This window comes from Delphinus delphis, chromosome 20 (assembly GCF_949987515.2).
Source record: "Delphinus delphis chromosome 20, mDelDel1.2, whole genome shotgun sequence".
NCBI classification, from domain to species: domain Eukaryota; kingdom Metazoa; phylum Chordata; class Mammalia; order Artiodactyla; family Delphinidae; genus Delphinus; species Delphinus delphis.
The window spans coordinates 9,826,582-9,851,232 of record NC_082702.1 but is presented as its reverse complement, the minus strand read 5'-3'; the positions used below and the strand labels follow the sequence as shown (position 1 = coordinate 9,851,232).

At 47.0% G+C, this 24,651-nt stretch overlaps 1 protein-coding gene and 1 pseudogene across 2 annotated transcripts in view; one reads left to right on the top strand and one right to left on the bottom strand.

Annotated features, from left to right (window-relative positions):
• OPA3 (outer mitochondrial membrane lipid metabolism regulator OPA3) overlaps nt 1-24,624 on the bottom strand; it is a 65,550-nt gene extending 40,926 nt beyond the window's left edge. For both annotated transcript variants that reach the window (XM_059999962.1, XM_059999961.1), the window contains exon 1: nt 24,462-24,624. In XM_059999962.1, coding sequence (XP_059855945.1) covers nt 24,462-24,624 — 163 coding nt within the window. The remainder of the gene's footprint in view (nt 1-24,461) is intronic.
• On the top strand, nt 7,037-7,255 carry LOC132416484 (barrier-to-autointegration factor pseudogene; annotated as a pseudogene).
• Nucleotides 24,625-24,651: the final 27 nt, after the last annotated feature.

Here is a 24,651-nt window from a genome sequence, read left to right as displayed (position 1 = left end):
GAAGGCAGGATCTGGGCTGAGCTGGTCGCTGCAGTGTCCCCAGCCCTGGATGGGGCAGAGAACAGGTACTCAGTGACAGGGCTGATCTGTGGAAGTCCCTGGGAGGGAGCCGTGGACCCCTTGCGCGGCTCCCTCTCACCTGGCTCTACGCATCACCACACTCAACGATTCGTCATCTGCCTTATTGTGATGTTCCCTTTACTGTGGGGTTTGCTTTATGTGGTGGCCTCGGAACAGAACTGGCAATATTTCTGAGGTCTGTGTATATTGTGAAAGTGTCTTCCTGCACGTGAGACTGCATCTGGCTGGAATGTATCTGTTTCCTCAGGAAACTGTGCTCGTAAGACAAGGACAGGACCGGCGGGGGTTGTGGGGGGAGAGAGGCCAGGCGCCTCGGGAGTTTAAGGACATGAGACAGAACCAAGGGCCTCTCCCCCAATACTGGAAACACACCTTCATACACACAATGGCTGCTTCCTTGTAAAATAAAGGGAACGTGTTCCTAATATGGGCCATCATTCAAATGTGAGCAGTGAGTCATCCTAACTACACTACCTATTATATACCTACTACTTAGGTAGCCTGGGATGATGAAAGGGCTGTGACAGAGATGCTAAATACTGAACTGCTAAATGCGTTAGCTATGGAGAGGGGAGTGCTTTTTAAAACATGAGTGGGGGAGAATAAAAGCACTAAATCCTTACCTTCCATAATAAGAAGTCAACAGGTAGTAAAAAATAGGGAAACAGGGACTTCCCTGGTGGTCCAGTGGTTAAGACTCCACGCTTCCACTGCAGGGGGCGTGGGTTTGAGCCCTGGTCAGGGAACTAAGATCCTGCATGCCGTGCAGTGTGGCCAAAAAAATAAAATAAAATTTAAAAATGGGGAAACAATCTTTAGAAATATGGTGGTAAATACCAAAAAACAGCTAAAACATTTAAACTGTTTACCTGTGGGGAACAGGAATTGAAGTGGAAAAGGTTCAGTTTTCTTCTTCTTATCATAAATCATAGATATATTTGACTTTAAACTAAGTACTCATACTCCTTTGACAACGTTAGTAATTAATGTAATTTTTAAAACACAAATACATTTAGAAGACTTGTCCAAGCCAAATATTCCACCCAAAAGCCACAGAATAGACATTCTTCTCAAGTGCACATGGAATGTTCTCCGGTATAGATTATAAGTTAGGCCACAAAACAAGCCTTAACGAATTTAAGAAGACTGAAATCATATCAAGCATCTTTTCTGACCCCACTGATATGAAGCTAGAAATCAATTATAAGAAAACTGGAAAATTCACAAATATGTGGAGATTAAACACCATGTATTGCACAACCAATGGGTCAATGAAGAGATCAGAAGAGAAATTTTAAAAAATAGTATGAGATGAATGAAAATGAAATAACAACATACCAAACCTCATGGGATGCAGCAAAAGCAGTTCTAAGAGGGAAGTTCATCATGATAAACACCTACCTCAAGAAACAAAAAAAATCTCAAATAAACAACCTAACTTCCAGAAAAAGGACAAATGAAGCCCAAAGTTAGTAGAAGGAAGGAAATAACAAAGATCAGAGTAGAAATAAATCAAATAGAAACTAAAAAGACAATATAAAAGGACAATGAAACCAAGAGCTGGTTCTTTGAAAATATAAACAAAATTGATAAACCTTTAGCTAGACTCACGAACAACAAAAAAAGAGAGAGGAATCAAATAAAATCAGAAATGAAGGAGGAGGGGCTTCCCTGGTGGCACAGTAGTTAAGAATCCACCTGCCAATGCAGGGGACAGGGGTTTGAGCCCTGGTCCAGGAAGATCCCACATGCCGCGGAGCAACTAGGCCCGTGCACCACAACTTCTGAGCCTGCGCTCTAGAGCTCATGAGCCACAACTACTGGACACCGTGCACCTAGAGCCCATGCTCTGCAATAAGAGGGGCCACCGCAATGAGAAGCCGCGACAAAGAGTAGCCCCTGCTCGCCACAACTAGAGAAAGCCCGCGCAAAGCAACAAAGACCCAATGCAGCCATAAATAAATAAATAAATTTATTTATTTAAAAGAAGAGTTAGTGCTGGGATTCAGGGGTTCCAAGGCTGGAGGCCCAGCGACGCTCCCTGTACAAGCCTCAGTTTCCTCCTTTATGAAAAGGTTTAATAATAATCCTTACCCATAGGGTGTGTGACATCCATTAAGAAGGTTTCCACACAGGGCATCCACTGTCATTGTTATAATTAGCCCTGGGCTGGGGCTGCTGAATCTTAGAATTGAAAAGCTTTCACCCAGTGTGGTACAGGGGAGCTGACAGAAAATACAGTGGGGTGTGCTCCTCCAGGCCTGGGAGATGAGGTCACCGTTAGCAATACCCAGCGGGTCCTCTTTCCTCCTGCGAATGCCAAGACCACAGGATTGGAGACAAGCCAGGCCTGGATCCAGTCTCCACATCCTCCGTGAACCCCCTTTTCCCTCACTGCAGAATGACCGGTAAAAACAGCCCCCAAGAAGAAGGGATAGTTCTTCCTATAGTAGATTTCCAATTAATAAATGGAGAAGGAAAGAGGGAAAGAGAAAATCAACACTGGACAAATACCACAATAATAACTGTTGCAGATAAGATCCACAGATGATGCTAAGATTAGTGGGCATATAAAGCAGAAACTAACACCATTGTAAAGCAATTATACTCCAATAAAGACGTTAAAAAAATAAAATAAAATTAGTGGGCAGAAGTTTGAGGAGCAACAGCCTATCTGTATAGTCTCAAAATGTCTTCCCCAAGAGATTTATTTCATTTTATGTTTTATTGAGGTATAATTAACATACAGTATTACATTAGTTTCAGGTGTACAACCTAATGATTTGGTATTTGTATACATTTCAAAATTAGATTAACTGCAAAGGGAAAGATACTAAGTTTATACTGGACCAACTTAGCAGACACCACCTCGACCACGTGACCAAGGTCAATATGACCACACATCAGACAGGCTGATATCATGAACCCCGTGATGTGGTGCACAGAGAGGCACACAGCATTGGTTCTGCGGTATGTTTGCCAACGATGTGGAACTTCTCTCCAATCATGAGAAAGCATCAGACAAACTCAGACCAAAGGACAGCCTACAAAATTAACTAACCAGTATTCTTCAAAAGGGTCAAGGTCGGGCTTCCCTGGTGGCGCAGTGGTTAGGAATCCGCGGGCCAATGCAGGGGACACGGGTTTGAGCCCTGGTCTGGGAAGATCCCACATGCCGCGGAGCAATTAAGCCCATGTGCCACACCTACTGAAGCCCGCGTGGCTAGAGCCAGTGCTCTGCAGCAAGAGAAGCCCGCGCACCGCAACAAAGAGTAGTCCCCACTCACCGCAGCTAAAGCAAGCCCGCGCGCAGCAATGAAGACCCAACGCAGCCAAAAATAAATAAAGAAATTTATTTTTTTTAAATAAAGGGTCAAGGTCATGAAAGACAAAGACAGACCGAGAAACTACCATAGGTTAAAGGGGACTACAGAGACATGACAACTAATTCAGGATACAGGATGAGATCCTGGGACAGAATAAGGACTTTGGTGGAAGAACTAGTGAAATGCGAATGACGTGCGTGGTTACGTTACCAGCACTGCACTCATGTTCATTCCCTGGGTTTGCTCCCTGTACTGTGTTTACATAAGATGCTATCATGGAAGGAAGCTGAGGGAAAGGTCTACAGAAGCTCTGTACCATTTTTACAACTTTCCTGTAAATCTACACTGAGCTCAAAGTAAAAAGGTAAGAAAAGAAATAACCTCCAGGTGGCAAGACTGGGAGGAAATGGACCCTCGCGAACATTCGTGGCTGCCAGTGGAAATCTTCTGCACACCCCTGAGTCAGCAATTCTGCTTCTGGGGATGGATGAGAGATTTCAGTCACGCAGGTGTGAAAGGCGTGCCTGCCACGTTAGTCCTGCAGCATCGTTTATGACAACAATAAAAACGCCAGGAAAGACCCTACAGGACTATCCACAGTCTCATAAATTACAGTAACTCTGTCGGCAGCTGAGATAGAGAGTAGGGAAGTTTTTCATGTGCTGATAGATAATTCTTCCCAGGATAACATGTAACATGGTCAGTGAAAAGCAGTGAGGACCAGCACAGTGTATACTGTTTGCTGTATTGTGGGCAAAAAAAGGGCGGGGGGGCGGGGCGCGTTGCATATCAGCATCTGCTTGGAAATGCATAGTTGTTTTTTGTTTTTTCTGGAAAATACTCAAGATAACAGTGGTTGCCTCTGTGGAGGAGAACAGGGTGCCTGGGGAACAGAAGTAGAGGGAGAATTCCTCCTACATACTATTGTGAACCTGAAACCATGTGAACTTAAAAACAAAACCAAAAATGAGACAGATAATTAAAATTTTTTCCAAAAATTCAACAAATAATCCTGGACCCAGGATTTGTGGTCAAACCTGTTTAGATGAAATACTCTGCTCTTCCCTCAAGCCCCACTAAGATGGCATTCAGGTAGAAAGAAGCCAGAAGCCACAAGAACAGAGGGAAGAGGGAGTGGTGGCCTGGAGGGGAGCAAGCCAGGGCAGGCCCAGAGGCCGGAAGCAGATGGCTGAGAGTCAACTGACAGAGCCAGCAGGAAGGAGACCTAGGCACCCATGGGTGTGTCTGGGGCGGGGGGGGGGGGGGGGGACAGGGTGCAGGCAGCTGAACTAGGACAGACTAGGATGGCATGCACCAGTCCCTCTGAGAGCGGGGATAAGCTGAGGATATCCAGAACTCCTCCCCAGCCTGACAGGAAGCTGCAGAGGGTGAACCAGGGGGACTCCAGGAACAGCCCAGGGGGCGGGCGCCATGCTGGAAACACGCCTGACCCTCTTGCCTGGGGCTGGTGGCCAATGCACAGAGGTCAAGAGTCAACCCCAGTGGCCCTAGCTGGAGGTGATGAGAGTGAGGTCACACCTTCCACTGAGGTACAGAAAGGGGCTCTGCTCAGCTGTGACCTTGGTAATCCAGGGAGATGGGAAAGATCTAGGCCAAGGACATCCCCGTGGCTCCCAGGCCCCCTCTCCTCTCTTCAGGAACACAGAGACCCCTCCTCTCTCTCCCTCTAAAGCCCTGGTGAAGTGGGTATCTGCCCAGCAGCCACTTCTCTTTTTCTGGAAACTTCCCCTGACTCTCCTTTGAGGAAGGCCCTCCCCTCAATGTTCCCTCATGTTGTTCAGGTAAAACCGATCCTACCCCCATGTTTAGATGCTGGCATTTAGCCCTGGGATTTTTCCCGGAATTTCAGGAACGAGGTCCTCTCCTTCTGCTGGTGTTGCTTAGTGAGTGGGCTGTGAACCTGGAGCTACTGAGGCCATCTGATCCCCAAAGGGAGAGACTACCTGAGAAAGAAAGACAGCACAGAGAAACACAGGGCCCAGGGATGGGACTGCGCCTTCCAGGAATTGTCTGAGTTCCTGAATCTAGCTGAGGCTGACGCTATATACTTCCGGAGCTTTTAAGCATCTGACCGTTAGCTTAGAATTCTGTCACTTGTGAAGAGTTGAGGGAGGAGTTCAGAGTGAGGTCATCACCCCTTCTTGACAAATATTGAGAGACAGGAGTTTCAAGGAGCACTGAGGGGGAAATTCCTAGAAGAAGTGCGTACCCTTGAATGTGTATATACAACAGCACGCCAACATCACAGAAAAGAGGCAAGATAGGTCTTCTGCACTGAACAGGTGTTACTTTTATAAGCAGAAATCAGCTTTCTTTGAAAAATAATACAGCAAATTAATTCCTCGCTGTCCTTGATTTCTTTTTTTTTAAAAGATAATATATTTAATTAAACCTTAATTTTTATTATTTATTTATTTTTTGCGGTATGCGGGCCTCTCACTGTTGTGGCCTCTCCCGTTGCGGAGCACAGGCTCTGGATGCCCAGGCTCAGCGGCCGTGGCTCACGGGCCCAGCCGCTCCGCGGCATGTGGGATCTTCCCAGACCGGGGCACGAACCCGTGTCCCCTGCATCGGCAGGCGGACTCTCAACCACTGCGCCACCAGGGAAGCCCTGTTCTTGATTTCTTTTGTCATCATGACATATTGTCCCTGCTGCCTTCAGAATCAAGTCCAAATGTATTAACATGGCCCTGTGTGGTCTGTCCTTGGATGGCCATCCAGTCTCTCTTCTTGCCACTTTCAGCCCCACCATCTACATTTCAGCCCCACCAGCCTCTTCTGATTCCCCTCGTTCACACCTTGACCCTTGCACATGCTGTTACCTGTGCCTCTGTCTTTCCACTTTGGCTCACTTCTCCTTGAGCTCTGCTATATCCCCTTCTCCCAAAAGCCCTCCCCAAACCCACAGACTGGCTAAGCTCCCCTCCAGGCTTTCCCAGCCCAGCACTGACCCACTGACCTCTCTGGATCGTCTGGAGAAGGGCCTGTCTCCCCTCTGAATTGTGAGACCCATGAGGGCAGGGCTGTGTCCCCACCACTGCTCAGCACAGGACCCAGCACAGAGAAGATTCTGGGGAGTGCTGGTTGCACGGATGAGATAGGGATGAATAAAACAAGGCAGGGACAGGGTTTGTTTCAGCCCTGTGTCCCCAGCACTCAGCACAGGTATAGAGAAGATGCTCATAGGAGATATGTTGAAAGAATGAGACCAAAAGTGAAAAGTCTGAGGTATAAAAACATATCAGCTTGGTGATAAAAAGACGCTTTATTCAATCAGTGCTGTCGGGACAACTGGACAACTAGGAAAGAAAATAAGATGGATCCGGAGTGGGTTGAGGTATCGGTGGGAGAGTCAGGTGGCGGAAGAAGCTGCTACAGGGACTGGAGCTGTGGATTAAGCCTGAACAAGATGACAACTTCCCAGGACTTCCCTGGTGGTCCAGTGGTTAAGACTCCATGCTCCCAAGGCAGGGCACACGGGTTCAATCCTTGGTCAGGGAACTAAGATCGCGCATGCTTTGTGGTATGGCCAAATAAAATAAAATAAAATAAAGAATATTTAAAAGACGACAACCTCCCAAAAGCACTGAGATTTCGTGGCAGAGCCCATGGGGAAAAAGCCAGTGGGAAGCCTAGCCGGCACTGGCAAAGTCCTGGGCAAGGAGCTGGAGGAAAGGGGCTTTGACAAGGCCCATGTGGTTCTTGGCTGGTTTCTGGTGCTAAAGAAAGATGAAGACCTCTTCCGGGAATGGCTGAAGGACACACGCGGCGCCAACGCCAAGCAGTCCCGGGACTGCTTCGGGTGCCTGTGAGAGTGGTGCGACGCCTTCCTGTGATGCTCTCTGGGGAGCCCTGATCCCGAGCCCCAGCACTGAGTCTCCAGAGTTTGCAGCCAAGTGAGGACTCCTCCCCCATCCTCTCCAAGGGAAAAGACTGCTGTGGTGGTGCAGACCTCCCGTGTACTCCAGGGTCTTTTGGGAGATCTCTCCCCTCATCATTTCAACTTTTTTGGAATTCTCAGCCTTGCATGCATCTCCCTTCTCCTTTCCCTGCCAAGTTTTGAGTCAGCTCTTTTTGGTAGAACGGTTACTGCCCTTGTAAAGTTGTTTTTTTTTTTTTTTTTTTTTTGCGGTACGCGGGCCTCTCACTGTTGTGGCCTCTCCCGTTGCAGAGCACAGGCTCCGGACACGCAGGCTCAGCGGCCATGGCTCACGGGCCCAGCCGCTCCACGGCATGTGGGATCTTCCCGGACCGGGACACGAACCCGTGTCCCCTGCATCGGCAGGCGGACTCCCAACCACTGCGCCACCAGGGAAGCCCTGCTGGTTGTTTTTATACCTGGGGCAATGCATCACCAAGAAGGGAGAGGCGATTTGCCTTTCTTTTCATACTTCTCCCATAATTTCTTTTCTTGGGAGCAGAACCATCGGAAAGGGAGGGAAGGAAGGAAGGAAGGAAGGAAAGAAGGGAGGACGGAAGGAGGGAGGGAGGAAACCCAGCAGATTCCTCAGGCAAGTCAGGTGAAGCTAGAGCTCTGGAAAGGATTCCCTTAAAACTCTCCTTGCTGGAATGCGGGGAGTTGGGGTGGATTCACGTACAACAGCATGAAGGCTGCCTGCCAAGTGCCACATAGACTGGAATACTGAAGGCAGCATTCTTTGGGAGAGCATAACCCAGAAATAACCTAAACGTCCACCAACAGGGGCCTGGTACGATCACACTAAGTACCAAGTGCTATGAAAAAGAATGTGGGATGAATTTTCAAGGTTATGTAGTTAAAGAGGAAAAAAATAGGGCACAAAACGAGGTGAACAGTACACAACCTTTTATGTGAGTTACACATATGCATACAGTACACCTGATTATGCACAGAACACCTCTGGAGGGTATCTGGGGAGTGAACTTTGGTGGTTTCCTTTCTAACCTCTGACCTTCTACTCTTCCCATCACCCTCTGCCCCAGCCACACAGGCCTCCTCACTGTTCCTGGAACCCAGCAGGCATGCTCTAGCCTCAGGGCCTTTGCACTTACTGTACCTTATGCCTGAAACACTACTCTCCAAACATGCATACTTCCTCATTTTACTCAAGTCTCTGTAATCACCTCCTCAGAGAAGGCTTCCTAAACCCACTCTAATAGAGCAAATACCTTCTCCCATTACACCTAATCCTTCTTCTTTCCTGCTTCATTTTTCCCTTAGTACCATCTAACATGTAAAATATTTACTTTCTTTTTTCTTTTTTTTAATAAATTTATTTATTTATTTTGGGCTGTGTTGGGTCTTCGTTGCTGTGCGTGGACTTTCTCTAGTTGCGGTGAGCAGGGGCTACTCTTCGTTGCAGTGCGCGGGCTTCTCATTGCAGTGGCTTCTCTTGTTGCGGAGCATGGGCTCTAGGCGTGCGAGCTTCAGTAGTTGTGGCTCGTGGGCTCAGAAGTTGTTGCTTGTGGGCTCTAGAGCACAGGCTCAGCAGTTGTGGCGCATGGGCTTAGTTGCTCCGAGGCATGTGGGATCTTCCTGGACCAGGGCTCGAACCCGTGTCCCCTGCATTGGCAGGCGGATTCTTAACCACTGCGCCACCAGGGAAGTCCTATTTACTTTCTTATTTACTATCTGTCTCTTATCAGGAGAACCTCAGCTCTAAAGGGCAGCAGAGACATGGGTCTCTTTTTAAACAGCTGTATCCCCAGTGCTTGGCAAGTAGTAGGCCTTTGATAAATCTTTCTTAATGAACAAAGAAAAGAAGGAAGACAGGCAGGCTGATAGGGATAAGAAGGTATGCACTTTTCATCATATTTCCTTTTGTACCACCTGAATTTTTCTATCACACGCCTTATTACTGACCATGATGGAACTAAATTGGAAATCATAACAGTGAGAAATCAAAAAGGCCCCAATATTTGGAAACTAAACAACTCACTTCTAAATAACCCAGGGGTCAAAGAAGACATCACAAGAGAAACTAAAAAATATACAGAACTGAATGACAATAAAGACATAATGTGGGACTTCCCTGGTGGCGCAGTGGTAAGAATCTGCCTGCCAATGCAGGAGACATGGGTTCGAGCCCTGGTCCAGGAAGATCCCACATGCCGCGGAGCGACTAAGCCCATGCGCCACAACTACTGAGCCCGCGTGCCACAGCTACTGAAGCCCGTGTGCCTAGAGCCCATGCTCCGCAACGAGAAGCCACTGCCATGAGAAGCCCGTGCACTACAACAAGGAGTAGCCCCGCTCACAACAACTAGAGAAAGCCCGCGCACAGCAACGAAGGCCCAACACAGCTAAAAATAAATAAATAAATAATTTTTTAAAAAGGACACAATGTGTCAAATTTTATGGAACACAACTAAAGTAGTGCTTAGAGGGAAATTTATATTTAAGTGCTTATATTAAGAAAAGAAGAAAGATTGAAAAAGCAATAATCTAAGATTCTATCTAACTAAAAAAAGAGCAAGTTAAACACAAAGTAAATAGAAAAAAATAATAAGGATAAGAGTGGAAATCAATGAAATAGGAAACAGAAAAATAAAAGGAAAATAACACCGCTAAAAGGTGATTCTTTGAAACATACTTTGATAAACCACTAGCAGGATTAGTATTCAAGAATAAAGAAAAAAGCAAACATAAATTATCACTATCAGGAATGACAGAGGAGACATCACTAGAGATGCTACAAATATTACAAGGATACCAAAGGAACATGATGCACAACTTTATCCCAATAAATTCAACAACTTACATGAAGTGACATATATCTTGAAAAACATAATTTATGGAAATTGACACAAGAAGGAACAGAAAATCTGAAGAGTCCTATAACTACTACAGAAATTGTATCAGGTATTAAAAATCTTCCCTTAAAAAAAACTACAAGCCGAGCTGGACATTTATATCAAATATTTAAGGAAGAAATAATTCCAATTTTACACAAAATCTTATAGAAAATGAGGGAACATTCTCCCAATTGTTTTATGAGGTCAGCCAAACCGTGATATTAAAACCTGAGAAAAACATTACGAGAAAAAAAATTACAGACTATATCACTCATGACTACAGATACAAAAATCTTTTGGAAAATATTAGCAAATCAAAGTCAGCATATATTAAAAGGATACTACACCATGACCAAGTGGGGTTTATACAAGAATATAAGATTGGTTTAATATTCTTTAAGAAAAAAATCGATCATTTTAACTCATGATAGTAGTAGAATTACGGTAGCCAACCTCCAAGATGGCCCCCAACAATCCCTGTCTCCTGGTACTTACACCTCTGTATAGTCCCTTCCCACAGTGTACCAGGGTTGGCCTGTATGATCAACACAATGTGATCAGAAGTGTTAGTATGTCAATTCCAAAATGACATTATAAAGACACTGCTTCTTCAGTCTCGGTCACTTTCACTTTTGGATCACTCTCTTTGAGGAAAGCCAGCTGCTAGGTCACGGGTAGCCCTAAGGAGAGGTCCATGTGGAAAGCAACTGAGTCAACAGCCAGGGAAGAACTGAGATCTTCTACCAACAGCTAGGTGAGTGAGTCACCTTGGAAGCAGAACCTCCAGTGCCAGGTGAGCCTTCATGCTGAGAGACTCTGAGACAAAGCCACTCACTGGGCCACTCCTAAATGCCTAATTCTCAGCGACTGTGTGAGGTAACAAATGTTTATTTATTATCACACGAAAAAGTACTCAGTATTACCATTCCCCAGGAAAAAAGCAAATGAGTTGCCATTTTACACCAACTGTAATAGCTAAAATTAACCGTGAAAACATTAAATATTGGCAAGGATGCAGAGTAACTGGAACCACTTTGTAAAACTCGTTGGTAGTTTCTTATAAGATTAAACACACCTTTACCATATAACTCAGAAATTTTACTCCGATGTACTGAACCAAGAGAAATGAAAGCATATGTCTACATAAAGACTTGTACAAGAGTGATCACAGCAGTTTTACTTGTAATAACCAAAAAAACTGGAAACCCAAATGATTAAGAGAATGGATAAACAAAGTGTAGGATATTCATATATGTATTGGAATAAAAGAAAAGAATATGCACTAAAAGCAATAAAAGAAAGGAACCACTGATACATGCAGCAACAAGGAAATATCTCAAAAGCATCTTGTGAACAAAAGCTAGACATAAGGTTCATACTGCATGATTCCGTTTATACGAAGTTTAACAACAGGTAAAACCAATCTATAGTGAGAGAAGTCATACAGGATGACAGAACGGGAAAGGAAGGAACTTCTCCCAGGGTGATGGAAATGTTTTATATCTTGAATGTTGGTTATACGGGCATATGTGTTTGTTACTACTCATTAAACTACAGATCTTTATTAAACTTTAGTATTATACTGTATAGATACGGTACTTCAATAAATAATATGCAAAAAATCAAATATTAACAACTAAATGTAAGAGGAGGAGCTTGGGAGCCAGTAGGCTTGATTCCTTATTCAGTGTTGCCTCAGGGAACTTGCTGGTCTCTGGGCTATTTCCCCACTCATACAACCAGGACGATCATATAAACTCCCTAATAAGGTGGTTCATATATTTTGTTGAGATCACAGAAAGCATAATAAATAAAAACTATCGTCATCAGTTACAAAATTACTATTCAGAGTAAACAGAGCTTCGAGCCAGTCCCTGCGCTGGCTGCCCTTTCCTGGATGGGTTCCAGCCAGTTGAAAGCTGGCCCCAACAGTGCTCCAGGTGTTAACAGACTTGCGCGCTGCTACAAGCAGGGCGGGAGCCTCCTCTGGTGAACCTGGTCCCATCCTCCATGACTGCCCAGAGACAGCAGTGCTGCGCAGCCCACCAGTCACCAGAGGAAACATGATTGGTTCTGTCTCTCAGTGCGGGAATCCCATCTGCTGCACTCTGGGTCCAAAGGATTTCGCAGGGGTTAACCCAATCCTTCAGACTGACCAATCAGAGCACAGCATTCCCGGCCCATAGTGACTGGCTCGGGGATGGGGATGTGACCCAAGCTGGACCACTGAGATTCACCCTGGGAAGAAGGACCTCTCTGTGCCCTGGAGTCACTACACAGGTAACTGATACTTTCCAATGTGAGCTCCATGAGAGGAGCGTCTTTTGTGTTGTTAGTCATACCTCCTAGGATAGTTCCTAGCAGACAGCAGGCACTAAATTAAGATTTGTTGAATGAGTCAATTATACAGCCGCTTAATGGACTGAAGCAAGTCCTTGTCCCAGAAAATAATCCCACTTCTACTCCCTGCCCATATCTGGAGACTCTGTCCAACTTAACTTAGTACAGAAGGCATCTGTGGGGATTTAAGAGGGACAAGGGTATAGATGATCTTATCTGCAAAGTGGAAATAGAGACACAGATGTAGAGAACAAACGTATGGATACCAAGGGGGAACGGGGGGTGGGATGAATTGGGAGATGGGAATTGACACATATACACTATTGCTATTATGTATAAAATAGACAACTCATGAGAACCTTCTGTAGAGCACAGGGAACTCTACTCAATGCTCCGCGGTGACCTAAATGGGAAGGAAATCCAAAAAAGAGGGGATATGTGTATACGTATAGCTGATTCACTTTGCTGTAGAGTAGAAACAAACACAACATTGTAAAGCAACTATACTCCAATAAATAAACATCCAGTATAAATTAAAAAAAAAAAAAAAAGAGGCACAAGGGAAGCAGCTAACGAGGCTAAGAGCTTAGTGCGCTCTAGAGTCGGGTGTTCCTGGATTCAAGTTCTGGCCCTGCTACTTACATGCTGTGTGAGCTTGGGGAAGCTTCTCAACCTCTCCGCACCCCCACTTCCTCTTTTTCAAAATGGGGATCATAACCCCTGGCTGGCAGGGATGTTGGTGCATTCAAGGCCTGTACCTGAATTAACTGTCTAGTGGGAGATTTGGCATGGCTGCCTGCAGAGACTGGGGATGGGGGTGAGCACGGGGAGTGCAAAGTAAAACCAGACAGTCTGGTCCTAGCTCTACCACTCAGCACCTGTGTGCCCTCAGGCAGGTTACCTAACAGCTCTGCTCAGTTTCTTCATCTGTTTAAGTATGTTAGGGATGGCAATCTACCTCACGGGGTGTGGGGAGAATAGATTAATATACAGAAAGACTACAACAACCTTAGTGCTCATTACTATTAATACTACTTTATATCATTCTGTACTGTCTTATTAACTCCATCCTCTCCTGCCATTAGTCTAGAAGCTATGTTCATTCACCACCCTGCCCTCCCATATAGCAAGGGATGGTATGTAACTAAATTTTGGCCAATTAGCAGTGAGGGGAGTCCCCTGGGGGCTTCTGGGAGAATATTTTTCTCCTTGAAGAGCTTTCTCTCATTTCCCTAGAACCCCCGTCCCACATATAAACGCGTGCGTGTGCGCGCGCGCGCACACACACACACACACACACACACACACACACTTTCTCCCTTTGGATACTGCAGTATAAAGGTACGATGCCTGGAGCTCCAGTAGCCTCTTTGAGGCCTTGAGGGGAGTTACTGCCTGAACACCAAGATGGTAGAGACAGAAAGAGTCCTCAGGTCCCTAATAACATCACCAAGCCACCAAACAACCACAAAGCCACCTTCCTCCACCAACAGTAAACATCCCTTAGACTTAAGATTTGGGTAAGATTTATTGGCTGGGTTTTCGATTAATCACAGATGAGCACAAACTGATTTGTGTCTTGTTCTTTCGTTCACAATAAGCATATATTACTTTTGTAAATTTAGTAAGTCCCCAAAAAAAACTTCAGAGGAAAAAACCCCTAAAACCCCAAAATAAAATTAAAATTTGATTCAATTTTAAAAAGAAAAGAGATAAAAATGGCAACACACGCAGCCCAGAATTCAGCGCACACTAGGCCTTCAGTAGAAGGTAGCTGCTGTGGCTGTGTGCTCATCAAAGGCAGGACCGAGGTGGGTCTGGAAGCCGGAAGATCACTGAGGAAAGAGGGGGAGTGGGGGGCTCTGAAGAAATCACCAGCTATGTGGAGGCTTAGTGGTCTGAGGTGGGATCAGCTGGAGCCAGGACAGCAGGAACAAAGGAGGAACCAAAAATTAGAAACAAGGGGTAAGACCCTAGTTAGAGACAGAAGCACATCCTGGGAGGCCGAGAACATTGGGGTAGACCAAGGAGTCTCAAGGACAGGTGAACAAAGAAGGGTGAACAAGGTGTTTCTCTGGAGCATAGGAAGAAAATATCAACTTCCCGTTATGTTTGGTTTGAAGAAAGAGAAGAGAAGGGAAAGAAGAAGAGGAGAAAGGAAGGAGAGGGTGAAAATAAGAAGAAATTAAGCTTTACTAGGCATACAGAGACACACACAGATGGACTACAGAGAAGCCCTCTAGTGCCCCTCAGCCGCAGGTGCCAGCATCCTCAGGCGCTGGACCTAAAGGCTAAAGGACCGACACGGGCGCCCTCTCCTGTCCATTCAGCGCATTGCAGCCTGGGCAAATTGATTCCCGGGGACATTCTCAGGTTGCAAATCAAGTCCTCACACCAGGGCTTCTTAAAGAGTCCTGCTCAGAAACCAAGGACGGAAGATTTACCAAGGCCAGCACGAGAAAATTCCAACAAACACCTCTGCATATGAAGGGTGGGAATGAAAGCTGAGCAGGGGGGTTAAATTCAGCTGACGGCACACTTCTCTCATTTGGTCTGTACCTCAGTTAGGACTTTGCCAGCTGTGACAGCCAGCCATGCACAAAGAATGTCAAAACGACTCTCAAAGATGGTTACAGGGCTTCCCTGGTGGCGCAGGGGTTGAGAGTCCGCCTGCAGATGCAGGGGACGCGGGTTCGTGCCCCGGTCCGGGAGGATCCCAAGTGCTGCGGAGCGGCTGGGCCCGTGAGCCATGGCCGCTGAGCCTGCGCGTCCGGAGCCTGCGCGTCCGGAGCCTGTGCTCCGCAACGGGAGAGGCCACAGCAGTGAGAGGCCCGCGTACCACAAAAGTAAAAAAAAAAAAAAAAAAAAAAAAAGATGGTTACACCGAGAGTTTCCAAACGCATTAACAATGCCTGTATAAGAAAATATTTTTAGTGAGAGCAAAAACATTTGGAGGGCTATGAATATATAAAATAAAAATTTTATTATTAAAATATTAATTTCAAAAAATAAAAAATTCATCCCTTCCAATTTTTGAATGTTTTTAAATGCACATAATATATTCACAGTAATATATGTCAGTACTATTCATGACTCCTAAATAACTATGTCTACACATTCATATCACACACACACACACACACACACACACACACACACACACACACATTCATACTAGGGGAGAGTTGTCAGAACGTTTCCTTAATAGGAGAGCATAATAAAACTGTTTGGAGGTCACCAACAGCAGCCCGCTGTCATGTAACATAACTGATGTGGTACTCTGGAGATTATAAATAGACTCCAGGGAAGTGGGTTTCAAGCGCTCATGCACACGCGGATCCTGTCTGGAAAATACTGAAAATAAAAATGGGGACTTCCCTGGTGGTCCAGTGGTTAAGAATCCGCTTTCCAATGCAGGGGACACAGGCTCTATTCTTGGTCAGGGAACTAAGATCCCACAGGCCGTGGTACAACTAAGCTCATGCACTCTGGAGCCCGCACACCACAACTAGAGAGAAGCCCGTGCACCCCAATGAAGAGCCCGCGTGCCACAACTAAGACCCGACACAGCCGAATAAATTAAAAAAAAAGTCCCTGACTTCCCTGGCGGTCCCGTTGTTAAGACTCCATGCTCCCAACACAGGGGGCACGTGTTTGATCCCTGGATGGGGAAGATCCTTCATGTTGAGTGGCACAGCCAAAAGAATAAAAAATAGATAAAAAAATAAAGTGTCCAGCCCTTCCTTCCCCAGGTGGACCAATCAGGATCCTGGGCAGCTGAGGGGAGCACGCCACAAAGCTCACATTTTTCCCTTCAGGGCATCTACCTTTCAGCTCACCAATCCTCTTAGCAGCTATATTTAGTCTGGTGTTTCTTTAGTTCTGTCGAGCTCTGAACTTCAATTGTATCTGTCACTTCTCGAAGTTCTATTTAGCTCTTTTTGCAACTTCCTGGTGATTTTTGATTGTACTCATTCATGTTTTTATATCTGTCCTATTTTATCCTTTTCATATATAAGCAGAGCTATTTTATATCCGTATCTGATCATTCCCACATCCACAATGTTTGCGGGTCTTTTTTGTTTGTCTGTTTGTTTGTTTGTTTGCGGGTCTTGACCTGCCATATTTTGTGTCTGCTGACTCTCGATCATGGTGCCTGCTTCTCTGTACGGCACATAATTTTTTTTATCATGAGCTCATATGTGCCGGAACTCTACCTGAAGGAATTCTCCAAGGCCCAGGCAGAGGGTGGGGCTCCTCCAGGGAGGGTTTATGTTTGTCATGGCCAGGTACTTAGGGGCACACAGATCCGGGTTCATTCTCAGCCTACTGTTTCCAGGACCTTCCAAAGAGTATAATTGAAGCCTCAAACCCACATGAGGGACAGTCAATTCTCAGAGGAAAACTTTTTCAATCTCTACCTAGATGTAAGGCTGTGTGCCTTTGCAGGATGGGATTTTTTTTAGTTCACACTTCCCCTGAGGGGTACCTTCCCCAGGACCTGGCTGTTCACAAGGTGGTCCTCTGTCCCCAAGGCCATGTGAATCTGTCAATGTCCCCAGAGCACCAGGAGGCTTCAGCGCTCCCTCCCCTCCTTGGCTCTTTGCTCTCGCTTTCTCCTTACTCTGGGAGGAGTCCCTTTTCTTCATTGCAGGTACAACCATGCATTTCAAAGGATGCTTTAAATATTTTAGGAAGCATTAGGTCATAGGAGGCTCTCTACTCAGCCACATTGCCCTCTCTCTGTTTGCCTTTCTCACTTTTCTTTACTCCAATCCCAGCTTCTGACCAGACAAACATAATAATTGCCCCGCGCTAGTTAGAAATGTTCATGGGAGAGCCCAGACCCTTCTGCTTGTGGTAAGCCTGTGAGGTCTGACTGAGGAAGAGGGACCAACGCCACCTAGAGGCCTGAAGTACTGACTGCTTGGCTGCAACAGGCCACCAGAGAAGGAATGCACTAGAAAGTTTAGTATTAAGATGACGATGATGATCAAAATAATAATGGTGCCTGATATCTCTACACATTCAACAAACAATTATGCAGCACTTAAGAGCCAGGCACTGTTTAATGCTTTATGGATATATTAACTCATGGAATATGAGTTATAATGATATAATTTACAGATACAATTTAACCAGAGAAGTTAAATAACTTGCCCCGGAAGGGACTTCCCTGGTGGCGCAGTGGTTAAGAATCCTCCTGCCAATGCACGCGACACGGGTTCGAGCCCTGGTCCAGGAAGATCCCACATGCCGCGGAGCAACTAAGCCTGTGCGCCACAACTACTGCAACTACTGAGCCTGCACTCTGGAGCCCACGTGCCTAGAGCCTGTGCTCCACAACAACAGAAGCCACCGCAATGAGAAGCCCGCACACCACAACGAAGAGTAGCCCCAGCTCGCCACAACTAGAGAAAGCCCGCACACAGCAACAAAGACCCAATGCAGCCAAAAATAAACAAATTAATTAAAAAAAAAAAAACTGCCCTGGGGCCACATAGAAAATGGTAGAACTGGGATTAACATGTAGGCAGCTCAGCTCCAGAGGCCGCGTTCTTGACCACTCCGCCCCACTAAGTTACTGAGTTCACTTTAAGTCACTGAACTTAGAACGTGCCAGGCCTGCACTGAGGGTACTCACACACGCAACAGACCCTCCCATCAGACCTATGAGGTGAGCGCTATACCATGCAGAGGAGGAAACCGAGGTACAGAAAGGTGGGGTGACTTGCGCGGGACGCACGGCAAATGGCAAAGCGGAAAGCTGAGTGCAGGAAGCCTTTATCTGGAAGCAGGGTTTCCAGCCTCTGGACAGTAATGCCCACATATGCTAAGAACAGATTATCACAGCCAGCACTAAAGACCAGATGCACATGCTCTGGGCCAGGCCTTGATATCCACTGGCTCTTGGATCCCCACAAGAATCCTGGGAGGTGAGTTCTGTCATCACCCTCATTTGATGAACGTGGATTTGGAGTCTCAGAGAGGTCGAGCTGCTTGCCCAAAGTCACACAGCTCATTAGCGGCTCCAAGATGCCAGGCCAAGAGTATCGACTCTGTGGCAAACTGCCTTTGGTGACTGTCTGCATCACGCCCTGTGCGGTCCCCTCTCACACTCACTCTGGTCTGTGCCAGAGCTGCTTGGACTGATAGCGTGTTCTGGAAGTGATGCTGTGTGGATCCAGGCCCTGCCCTTAAAAGGCCTGCGGCTTCTGCTTCTTCCCTCATGGAAATCTAGCTCCTGGGGGCCCTGAGTGACCATGAGAGGCGAGACCACGTGGAGAGCAGAGGTCCTGAGACAACACTGAGACGGAGGGAAGGAACTGGCCATTCCAAGATCCCAGGAGAGCCTCCTGATGACTCCAGGCCCAGCCACCCTCTGACTGAAACCCCCTGAGAGACTACCTAGCAAGACTGGCCGAGGCCCAGCTGGCCCAGTCAAGCCACGAAACTGTGAGAGAAAAATGGTCACTGTGTAAAGTCCTTAAACTGTAGGTCAGATTGCTTTGTAGCAAAACTGAAACCAACTCCAAAGCCAAAACTTGTAAGAATGACCACAGAGCTAAACTCTTCTGAAAAAATTATCCCAGCAGCCTGAATGAATCGTGTGGCATATTAGTTTCCTATTGCTTCTGTAATAAATGACCACAAATGCAGTGGTTTAAAACAACACACAGTTATTCTCTACAGTTCCAGAGCTCAGGAGTCCAAAACGGTTCTCACTAGCCTAAACTCTAGGTGTCAGCAGGCGAGAGTTCCTTTCTGGAGGCTCTAGGGGAGAATTTGTTCCCTTGCCTTTTCCAGCTTCCAGAGGCCGCCTGCATTCCTGAGCTCACGGTCCCTCCTCTATCTTCAAGGCCAGCAGGGTAGCAGCTTCAAATCGGTCCCTTTCCTGTCTCCCTCTTTCACCTATAAGGACCCTCGTGATTACACTTGACCCACCTGCATGATCCAGGCTACTCTCCCAGTCACCAAATACCTGAGTCAATCACATCTGTAACGTCCCCTTTGTTGTGTAAGGCAACACATTCAACAGGTTCCTGGGATTAAGATGTGGGCATCTTTGTGGGGGCCGTTATTCTGCCTACCAGAGTAGCAAACTGGAAAAATGACCAGTGTTCTCCAAAGGAATAAGCGGAAACCAACTGGACTTTTCCCACTGCCCAGAGACCTCCCACAGTTCCCCTGGCAGCATCAGCAGTGCACTTTGCATGAGTGGCCCCAACCTTCCAGGCATCACCAACCTCTTTTATTTTCTCTCCCCCAGAAATCTTTGTTGAAAAAGATCTTTGTCTCCCCGACACAGTGCATCATCGATGATTTATGCTTCTTGCATTTACTGTTCTTTCCCAGGCAGAAACACCTACCCCTCCGGCCCCTATTGTGAGGAGACCGACAGCTAGGTCTACCCTACTGTGTCAAAAGAACCTCAGCCAGGGACTTCCCTGGTGGCACAGTGGTTAAGAATCCGCCTGCCAATGCAGGAGACATGGGTTCGAGCCCTGGTCCAGGAAGATCCCACATGCTGCGGAGGAACACAACTACTGAGCCTGCGCTCTAGAGCCCATGAGCCACAACTACTGATCCCACATGCCACAACTACTGAAGCCTGTGTGCCTAGAGCCCATGCTCCCCAACAGGAGAAGCCACCGCAACGAGAGGCCTGCCCACTGCAACGAAGAGTAGCCCCCGCTCACCGCAACTAGAGAAAGCCCGCGCACAGCAACAAAGACCCAACGCAGCCAAAAATAAAATAAAAAATTTTAAATAAATTAATTAAATTATTAAATTATTAAATTATTATTAAATTAAATTATTCAAAATAAAAAGTGTGAATATGAGAAGTCAGGGCATACCAACGTCGAAAAGCATCTCCAACCAAACCTGTCCCCCACTGAGCCCCTGGTACTTTCCGTCCAGCCTGCCCCTCTTCCAGTTGGCCTGTCACACCCAATCCACAGGAAATCCTGCCGCCACTACCTTTCAAACAAATCTACTGCTTATTCATTACTAAGGGGAAAAGGAAAGGTTCTTTTAGCAGTCACCACCTTAACCAAGGGATCCAAGGTACCGCCACAAATGACGGAACAAACAGACATCAGGAGCCCCCTGAGGTGATGTCCTTAGGTGTTCTGTGGTGTTCCTGCCAAATATGCTCAACGTGAATCAAATCAGGGGAAGCAATCAGAAAACCCCGGCTTGCGGGACACTACGGGACAACTGGCTTGGACCCTTTCCAATGTCAATGTCACAAAAAACAAGAAAGGGCAAGGATACTGTTATAGAGGAGGGCCAGCAAACTTTTTTCTGCTACGGGCTACAGAGCAAATATTTTAGATTTGTGGGCCATGGAAACCCGACTCTGCATCCACAGACAATGTACAACGAATGGGCAGGGCTGTGTCCCAATAAAACTTTATTTACAAAGACAGGCAGTGAGCCAGATTGCCCAGCCTGCTGTAGATTAAAGGACACTAAAGAGGCATGATTATCAAATGCAGTGCATGATCCTTGAGCTGACCCTAGGTTAAAAATAATAAACAGCTAAAAGGACATTTGGGGGACCAGAATATGAGCTATATATTAGATATGAGCTGTGTATTAAACAATATTGTCATCAATATTATTGTTATCAATGTTAAATTTCTCAGGCGTGACACTCGTTCTGTGTCATATAGAATGCCTTTGTTCTTAGAAGATACAGACTGAAGTATTTAGGAGTTTAGAAGCATGTCCAAAACTTACTTTCAAATTGTTCAGAAAAAATAAACATTGTGTATATACATTCATACACGCATACATATATGGTGTTGAAGACAAAGCAGATCTGCTGAAGACTAATAAGAGATGAACTAGGTGTTGAAGGGCATACACCTGATGACCATACCATTCTTTCTTTCAACTTTTCTCAGGGTTTGAAACTTTTTTTTTCTTTTTTTTTGCGGTACTCAGGCCTCTCACTGCTGTGGCCTCTCCCGTTGCGGAGCACAGGCTCCGGACACGCAGGCTCAGCGGCCATGGCTCACGGGCCCAGCCGCTCCGCGGCATGTGGGATCTTCCCGGACCGGGGCGCGAACCCGTGTCCCCTGCATCGGCAGGCGGACTCTCAACCACTGCGCCACCAGGGAGGCCCCAGGGTTTGAAATGTTAAAAAGAAGTAGTTGGGGAAAAAATTGTCTCTGGGATCTGACCCCTCCTCCCCACTCACCTCCCGCCTGGACTGCTGTAGTCATGTCTTCCCTGCATCCACGCTCACCCTCTGATTGCTAAAAGGATCCTATTAAAATCGAACTCAGATCCCATCCGTCCTCTGCTCAGACCCTCCAGTGAGTCCCATCCACTCAGAGTAAAGCCAAAGCGTTTGTGGTGGCCCACAGGCCCTGCACGATCTGCCCCCTTCCCACCACCTTCTCGGCCCTCAGTCTCCACTCGGTCTCACTGTTCAGCCACACTGGCTTCCTCGATGCTCATCAAACAGGCCAGGCGCACACTCACCTCAGGGTCTTCACACCTGTGGAAACTTCGGGCTAGAAAGCTCCTCCCCCAGATGCCCGCACTGCGTGCTCCCTCCTCTCATATTTTCAGTGAGGTCTCCCTGGTAATCCTATCTAAACTTCACAACCGTCCCCCAAATACTCCTCCTCCTGCATCCCTGACGTTTTCTCCAGAGCAATTAGTGCTATCCAATATCTAACTTTACATTTTAACTGTTTTCTTTATTGTCTGGCTTCCCCCCATGCCAAGAACGCAAGGTCCCCTGAAGATAAAAGTTTTTACTTTTTCTTCTCAGCTGTAACCATAACATCTACACAACAGCCACAACTCAGTGCCGTGCACTGACCTATCACTTTACATCCATTACTCCTCACAAAAACTTGATGAGGTAAGTGTTATTTATAGCATAAATGCATATGTAGATATACACAAAATAGGAATAATAACGATGTCTACCTCATAATAATTGGTGAGGACTTAATGCTGTGACGTTCTCAGCAGACTGCCTGGCACAAAGTGAGCGCCCATTAAATGCCACTATTATATAATACTCACTGTACAGAGGAGGAAACTGAAGCTCAGAGGGGTTAGTGACCTGCCCAAAATCACCTGGCTGAGAAGGGGACGGGGTGCGTGCGTGTGTGTGTGTGTGTGTGTGTGTGTGCGCCAGATTGGAACCCATGTCAGTCTGACTCAAGCAGCCACTTTCTAAACCACAACGCTGAGACACATCACAGTGCTTGGGAGAAAGACAGAGGCAGGAAACAGGCACCAGCTCTGGGAATCCCGAACGCAGGATTTGAGTCAGCCTCTGGCACTAACTCCATGTGTGACCTCAGCAATTCCCCTCTGCTCTCAGGCTTCAGTTTTCTCTTCTATAAACTGGGGGAAGTCATTTCCCCTCCCTGACATGGGGACAAAAAAAAGTGTGAGGCTCAAATGAGAGAGCTTACATGGAAGCACTTCAGAAACTGTAATCCAACACTTCTCCGTTCTAAGATCTGCAGCTCTGGCAGAGGACCGACCAAACACCAAAAGACCAAGAATTCCAAGCCCTGGAAAGCAAATTTTAAGCATCCAAACTTGTAAGGAAAAAACGTGTGCTCCCTGTAACCATTTGGCCTTTGCGCATGCTCCTCCTTCGCCCTCAACATCATCCCTGTCCCCGTGTTGTCTGGTGAGACTCTCCTCACCCTTCAGTTCCCAGCCCAGAGGTCTCCTCTGCCAGGAAGCCCTCCCTGAACCCCATGTCAGGTCAGGCGTCCAGTGGGATCCCCCATGCAAGCTCTGCCCACTCTGGGTCGTCACCTTGAAGGATGGGTCTGTCCCCACCTGACTGCGAGTTCCTTGGGGGCAGAGACTGGGGCTAGCTTGATTCCTGCTGTTTCACCATCACTGCCCAGCACAAGGCCAGGTACAAAGCAGACGCTCAGTAAACACTAACTAAATGAAGTAACAGGTGGATTACTGGTGGTTCCCTGACCCAGCAAATTACGTTAAATTTCCATACTTTGTGCTCCCACAGGCCCACAGCACATAGATCGCCTTTTGACAGTAGCTCATAGTTTGAATGTTTACTGTGCCCTTCAGATCTCAGCTCAGGCAGCCCTCGTCTAGACAGCCTTCCTGACCCCACGCCCCCGGGTCAGGAGGTCTTTCTGAGCTCTGGAGTCCACACCGTCCTGACCACACTGGGGTGACAGTGATGGGTCATAAATGTGTCTCCCAGCCCAGAAAAAGCCAGCATGGTCTGTCTACTGAATGAATGGACGAACAAATACGGAGTATGGGTGGATTAATGAATAGACGGACAAATGTTCACTCTAGTTAAAATTACTCCTTTAGCCGGATTCCCAGGTCACGCCCCCAGACCCCAGACTTCGCCCCGAGCCACGCCTCTACCCAGGCCTATTTCCCGGAGTACAACTGGGGCAAACCAATGAATGTTCTAAACGGATGATACATAAGCACCTCTCAACTCCCAGGACGGGAGGGAAACTGAGGCACGAGGTGGCGTCTTCAGAGCGAACCCTCCCACGGATAGTCTGGCAAACGACCCCACTTGGTCAAATGACCGGAGCTCCGGTCTCCCCGGGCTCCTCTCAGCCCTGGAATGCCCCGCCCAAAGCGCTCCCATTCCCCAGGTTATTGGTCCGTCTAGACGTCAGTCTCCACGCGCTCTTTTCCTCTATTGGCTAGTATTCCCAACTCAAGCGCGGGCGCCCTGCCCCGCCCTTAACCCCATGCCCTTTCTTACTATTGGGCTACCCGCATGCCCCTCTCCCAGGGACCATCCCTACTGGCTGAAAGACTTTGCCGGTTCGGGCTGTGATTGGTCATGAACAGAAGTCCACCTCTTGAGCAACCACCTGAAAGGGGTTAGAGAATGGGAAGGTTGGAGGGACGTGGGGTCAGACTCACGCTGAGCTGGCGGGAGGCAGATATAGGTCTTGAAGAACTCGCTTCGGCGGGCGGCTTCCTTAATGCGGTTGGCAAGCGGCTTGCTGACCTGCCGGATGCCCAGGTATAGCAGCTTCGCCATAGGGAAGGCGCCCACCACCATCTTGGCGGTTGCAAGGGGCATGCGCAACCTTGCTGACTGGGAGGGGCG